Source organism: Austrofundulus limnaeus, unplaced genomic scaffold, assembly GCF_001266775.1.
Source record: "Austrofundulus limnaeus strain Quisiro unplaced genomic scaffold, Austrofundulus_limnaeus-1.0 Scaffold257, whole genome shotgun sequence".
Lineage (NCBI taxonomy): Eukaryota > Metazoa > Chordata > Actinopteri > Cyprinodontiformes > Rivulidae > Austrofundulus > Austrofundulus limnaeus.
This window is the reverse complement of record NW_013952659.1, coordinates 569,209-576,268: the sequence shown is the minus strand read 5'-3', so window position 1 is coordinate 576,268 and position 7,060 is coordinate 569,209. Positions and strand designations below refer to the sequence as shown.

At 37.6% G+C, this 7,060-nt stretch overlaps 1 protein-coding gene across 1 annotated transcript in view; it reads right to left on the bottom strand.

Moving 5' to 3' along the window:
* Positions 1 to 4,068: 4,068 nt before the first annotated feature.
* The window catches only part of mccc1 (methylcrotonyl-CoA carboxylase subunit), a gene marked incomplete at its 3' end in the record, with an annotated part of 23,081 nt that continues 20,089 nt past the window's right edge, over positions 4,069 to 7,060 (bottom strand). Inside the window, 3 exon segments of the mRNA XM_014020563.1 lie at positions 4,069 to 4,176; positions 4,288 to 4,425; positions 6,570 to 6,619. Coding sequence (XP_013876017.1) covers positions 4,069 to 4,176; positions 4,288 to 4,425; positions 6,570 to 6,619 — 296 coding nt within the window.

Sequence of the window (7,060 nt, the reverse complement as noted above, 5' to 3'; positions counted from 1 at the left end):
CTCTTATACTGTATTTCATTGAATTTTAGTTCATTTTCATTCAGTGTTAATTCTTTCAAAGTCTGAACTTGTTATTGAGCAGGTGCAAGATGTTTCTACAGACCTATGGTGAAATGTCTAGACTAATTAATTTATTCCTCCTAACTAACACGAGTCGAGGTCATTGTCCCTAGTTTCTTCTCTTTAGAAAACTAACAGTGACGAAGCCTCGACAGAACAGAATGAAAAAGAAACGAGAGGGAAGAGACACCATCTTCCCTTCTTCCTGGGCTGAGCTTGCCCTGAAAAGAACCAGCTTTGAAGCTTCATTATTTTAAAAAAAAAAAACTTCTGATGAGACGTTTTCTTTCTTTAAAAGAGAAACCTGAAACTGACTCGGGGCTCCTCCGATGAACAGAAGCAGATTTCCAGAGAAGCAAAACTTGGGAGATTTTACTGGCAGTAAGAAACCTGACCTGGCTGAAGTCTTCCTACACGCTTAAACCTGACAGTCGACACCAACCAAAAGCTGAATGTTTTGACCAAGTGTTCAAGATCGGGCTGAGGCATCGGCAAGTGATCCGCTGTGTTGTTCTGGTTTCTCACACTTTGATAAAATAAGTCTTAGAACTAAACTAATCCTCCTCCTTTCTTAGTTTTCTTAAGCTTAAAACCTTGCCATAATAAGCTCATGTGCCTGTAAACATCTGGTTTATTAAGATCTCAAACCTGAAGTTTTGCTGTTCTTTTCTGAGTGCAATATTGACATTAATTTGTGCGGACGCGTGCTCATTTTGTTGATGTTTAACTCACCAAAAATATTGATTATTCACAATAATTTGTAAATAAGTAGTTTGTTTTATTCTGTAAATAAATATCATTTATTTTAGAAAAATTAAACTACTGAGTACGGCAAATTATTGTGAGTTATTTTCACATTTACACAGAAAGGTATTTACTCCCTACACTGAAAAGAACTTGTGATTTCCTCATAACTATAGTTTTGAGAAGTGTAGAGGTACCGCTACACGTAAAAAATGTAAAATAGGACTAAAATAGGAGAACAAAATCAAATTTACTAAACAAATGTCTCATACAAACCGTTTAAGAATGACCCTAAAAACATTAAAAGAGACCAACTCCTTCAACTTCAAGTCTTTCTGCAGCAGATTCCAGTCTGAGGGAGCAGTGCGAACCTTAGCTACAGTTAATAAAATGACCTCCTGAGGTTTTCTTAATGATATAAGACAGGAGGTAAGGGGGAAGTAAATGCCAGAATGCTTTGTAAACCAGATTATGCCAGGGAACAAATCAGCAGGTGGATAAGGCGGTCCATCCAACGCTGGTCTACAGATGACAGTGGTGGGCTCTAAGACCAGTGATAAAACACAAGGCTCCATGACACAAGGCTCCATGACACAAGGCTCCATGATGCACAGAGTTTAACTAATGCAACCAGTGAGAAGATGTGTGCATATAAATCACACCTCCTTAGTCTAAGACGGGCAAACATGTGGCAGCAACAAGACGTTTTCTAGCCTCAAAACACAGACGAGCTCTAATTCTAAAATAAAAACCCAGCTTCATCTTCAGCTTTAAGTTAAATGTGGAGAACAAAAGTCAGAGGGTATGCTCACACCTGACACATTTGGTCCTTTTTAAACGGACCAGAGTTACATTCCCTCGTTGGTCCGGACCTTTTATGCAGGTGTGAATACAGACCGTCCTCAGACNGTTTAAGAATGACCCTAAAAACATTAAAAGAGACCAACTCCTTCAACTTCAAGTCTTTCTGCAGCAGATTCCAGTCTGAGGGAGCAGTGCGAACCTTAGCTACAGTTAATAAAATGACCTCCTGAGGTTTTCTTAATGATATAAGACAGGAGGTAAGGGGGAAGTAAATGCCAGAATGCTTTGTAAACCAGATTATGCCAGGGAACAAATCAGCAGGTGGATAAGGCGGTCCATCCAACGCTGGTCTACAGATGACAGTGGTGGGCTCTAAGACCAGTGATAAAACACAAGGCTCCATGACACAAGGCTCCATGACACAAGGCTCCATGATGCACAGAGTTTAACTAATGCAACCAGTGAGAAGATGTGTGCATATAAATCACACCTCCTTAGTCTAAGACGGGCAAACATGTGGCAGCAACAAGACGTTTTCTAGCCTCAAAACACAGACGAGCTCTAATTCTAAAATAAAAACCCAGCTTCATCTTCAGCTTTAAGTTAAATGTGGAGAACAAAAGTCAGAGGGTATGCTCACACCTGACACATTTGGTCCTTTTTAAACGGACCAGARTTACATTCCCTCGTTGGTCCGGACCTTTTATGCAGGTGTGAATACAGACCGTCCTCAGACYGAACCAACTACAGGAAACGTACACGTTTTTGGACATCACGAGCTACCATTGCTAAGCATCATTAGCCCTTCAGTGTTGCTAACGCTAACASYGCGCTACAAACAATGAGCTGTTGTAGGTCAGGGAACACAGAGCATCTCGTTTCCTTTAGGGTGTGGCACGTATTTGACAACGCCGTCCCAAAATTATAAGTATATCATCACAAAACCACCACTGAATGAGCCGCTCTTCATATTGTTAATAGTCAGTTGTATTAACAGCATCTTTATTTCCAGGCCTGTACTCTGTCCTGCCTAGGGTTGGGCATAATCGTGTTGTGTGCAATTAATCGTCAAAAAAACATAAATCGATTATTTTTGGCACTTGATGATTAATACGATTAATGCACCCAGGCAGACTGACTGGAGATTTCCCCAGTCAGTCTGCTCGATGCTCCTCTCCGCTTCAAATATGATGAACATTAAAAAAAAAAAGTTCTTTAATTTATTTATCATACCTCTGGTTTTACTTGGTCTCTCAACACAATTTAAAATTTGATGTACAGCCTGAAGTCTGTAATTTTGACACAATTTGGAACAGATTTTTACGAAGAGCAAATCTTTCCCACTAAATTGGTCATGTGTCTGGGACATAAGGCTGACCAGGGACTCCAGGGGATTAATCGTYAAAGTAATTGTTATCGGCTAAATACCACAATTAATCGTGATTAACTTTTTCTGCCAATATTGCCCCTGTCCTTTCTGTCCAATGGGAGCAATGACCGTCACCCGCATGGCTTTGTTTAAACAAATTACTTGCAATAAGCACAATGTAAATGCAAACTGCACCAAAGGATAAAAATAAAGTCCACTGTTTGGTCTGGACCAAATGACTTAGTATTTAGTATTTAGTATTTATACTAAGACACTAATTCAATCTGAGAGCCTTAAAATGCGATGACAGGCGGAAACAGCTGTGSTTTAGACTTTGGTTTAGTGTTAGAAAACAGCATTACTTTAGATTTATCAGAATTCAAGACAAGTATTAGATCACATAGATTTGACTGAACCACATTAAAAGCAGCTTGTAGTTTTTCAAAAGCACTTTGTACCGAGTTGGCAGCACAATACAAGACGGTGTCATCCGCATACRCATGAAAATGAACACGTGGCACATTRTTATCTAAACTGTTAATGTAGATTWTWAAAAGAAGCGGGCCTAGGATAGAGCCTTGAGGAACRCCCTTGAATATTTGAATACAAAAGGATCTGCCCAACAGATGACAATGTGTGATCTGTTGGACAAATAGTTCATAAACCATTCGTCTACTTGCTGAGAGTCCAATGTCAGAGAGCCTTCGACAGTATTTCATGATCAGCTGTATCAAAGGCTTCTGATAAATGCAACCCAGTAGAAATAAACTATTTAGTTTCATAGAGCTAATTTTACGAGTAAGAATAATTTAAACAGTTTCTATAACAGTCCTCTTTAAAAGGGTTTGCTTGTAAAGTCATCTTCTCATTAATAAGTTAATTAGAAATACAGTTGCAGAAGTAATCTGCAATTTAACATCCCTTAAATATTTAAAACGGTGGAGAATCTAATCATTAACGAACTCCAGAGAGGAGAGGACCGCTGTAAAATCTGTGAGTTAAATTCTGTCATACATTCAGAGAGACTAATAGTCTTACTGCAGCTTTGGGAATCACTTAAATAAGTTTAAAACCCATTAAGTCTTAATCACCTTCTCAATGGTCCCAGTCATGGGGGCCACGGCTCCCCCCTGAGCTCCTGACCCGCTCACACCGGCCAGATACTTTGGCACTGGGACGGACACCTGGTGGCTCCCCTCCTGCACGGCAGATGTTCAGTGAACAGATTTAAACAAACGGGTCAGAGAACAGGATACTGTCTGGTTTTCTCTGTTTTTTTGTTTTTATGAGCAGAACTTGTGGAAACGTACCAAGGAGAACAGGTGCACCGTGTCGTCCAGGATCACCAGTTTGGGACGAGACTTCACTCCGTTTACTGAACAGTGTAAGAAGGTGGCTCCGCCTTCCACCTCCACCTGCCCCGTGACGTGGTACACCTGCTCACCAACCTGAAAGACGAGCTCATGAGATCAGGCTTACTCAGAGAAATTAATAAAGTGCAAAAAAATAAATAAATAAATACGGTATGCTGTTTTTTTTTAAATAAACTGAACTGAATTGAAAGTTATTACATAGACAAATTACAGAAAAATAGATGTTATCTAGATACCACATAGCGGTAACATAATAACCCCTGCACCAGATGCACCAAAACTCAGAAGTCAGAAAATCTGAAGCTCCTACGTTGAGTAGTTGTTGAGTTATAAGCATTTTTGTATGTCGAGACTCCCCCTTTTCAGATGGGGTGGGGGTCATTGGTGGGACCGATGGATAACCAGAGATAATCAGAGCTAAACAACCAAAAACGTTTTGATCTGTGCTTGGAGAGAGGCTGCTGTTCAGACTGCTGAACCCTAACTCCTCAGTAAGGATAGTCACTATTGGCTGTCCTAAAAGCAGTTTAATGACGTCATTGTCTAATTAGCATATTTGGAAATTATAGCCAAAATTTGTGATCAGGGCTGTAGGTAATTAATGTTGGAGAAAACAGTGTGTAAAAACACTCTAAACATGTTCAGAACTACAAATCAAGTTAGTAAATTCATCTCATGACTTTAATGCTTTAGGTTCCAGTAGGGTTGGGCATAATCGTATCATGTGCAATTAATCTTCAGAAAAACATTAATCGATTACTTTTTGGCAATTGACGATTAATATGATTAATTCCATCATCAGTCCGCTTGGTGCTCCTCTCTGCTTCAAATATGACGAATATTTTAAAAAAAGTTCTGTAATTTATTTATCAACAAGAGCAAATATTTCCCACTAAATTGGTCATGTGACCAAGACATAAGGGTGTCCAGGGACTCCAGGGGATTCATCCTCAAATTAATCATTATCGGCTAAATACCACAATTAATCGCGATTAATTTTTTTTGCCAATATTGCCCAACCCTAGGTTCCAGATTACATAAATCCATTTTGTGAGAATATCAAATTTAACCAAAAGACAAAGTTAGACGTCACGGAGGCACACATGGAGGTAAAGAAGTGATATTTATTATTGATTTATTTAGGTATTATATCTGTTTGAAAATCTAAATGCCCTGTCACAGTAGACAACTTATGAACATTTTAAAGACGTCTGCGTTGAAGAAAGAATTGAAAAATAAAATAAAATTTGTATAGTGTGCATTTATAAGAACCGTTGTTCGAGGAGTTGAAGTAAGTTTTGTTGTTTGAAGACTATTATTGTTTCAATTTATTTTAAATAAAGGGGCAGATATCAATAAGAATTGTTTTTCTTCTTTCTGCTATCTTTCATTTCATTTGTGTTGTATGTATTTGTTTTGTTTTTAAATGAAATGAATAAATTTGAAGAAAAAGCCCACAGGAAGCTTCTTTTCAGCGTGTTCCTCGTGTAATTTGAACAAATTGATAAAATATATAACTTTTATTAGCAATTTAGATATAAAAAAATGTTTCACAAGTTGGCATAAGTTGTCTAGTGCAACAGGGCCTTTACATAAACACAATCTATTTTGTTAAACAGCAAATTTAATCTGCCTGATTCTTTTCTTACTTCTTTTATTACAAAGTGATAAACAAGTGAAATATACCAAAGTTTGATTGATTGTTTGCTGTTTCTAGAGTTTGTTACAAATTTGTTTTAGAATTTCATTGGAGATTTCCTTTAAAAAATCTATAGGAAAGATGTTGATTTGATTTTGATAACGTATGAATAATAAGTGAAGGTATAAAAAGCTATGCTTCTACCTACTCTCTTTTTTTCTCAGTCTATACCTTGACATTTTGATACTGACAGGAATTTAAAGATTGTGTATTATTTTCTGTATTGTTCTGTTTTGTTTTCATTGTTCTGTGTTTTGTGCTGTTTTGTAAATGACCGAAAAAAATAATTAAATAAAAAAATCTAAATATAAAAAAGTAAATAACTGCACTACAGTATTAACGTGACGTGAAAATCTGCAGCCTGAGTCACCATTTAAAAAGGTAAAAGTTCTGCACTCCTTATATCAACAGCACTTTCTCAAACATTTTTGTCTTTACATTTAAAAAAAGCAATGCTTTTATTAAATTTTAGACTCTTAAAAAGAAAGAAAAGGTAAAATTAGGTTCTAAAGYGGCTCACCTGCATCCTGTAGGTTCCATCTGAGTCATATGTGACGACGATGTCGACTTCTACAATATATAAGGTTAAAAAAGGGTATAAAAAGGTTTTAATGACAGTTTCAAATTCAGCAATGGTGGAGATGCAAAAATAAGATAAAAACTTGAATTATCTCAAAAGCAAAGCAACAGGTGAAGAACTTTTCATTCTGCAAAGATGTTAAATGACAAAAGTGAATGTGACCCCCAATTTACACTACATGCGTTCCGTCTCTGCTCCGCTCTGATCCGACCTCCGCAGCAAATACGCACCCATTATAATCAATGAGAGTGTTTAACACTGGCTCCGCACGGCGGCGGTGAGCGGACGGCGATCCGTCAAAATAGGAACAGATCCTATTTTTGCCGGACGCTGGAGTCAATTTTTTAAAATTACGTCGCACTAACAGGAAAAGAAACGAGCACAACATCCGTATTTTCAAAATAAGACACTTTAAGGCTGGATAATTTGTC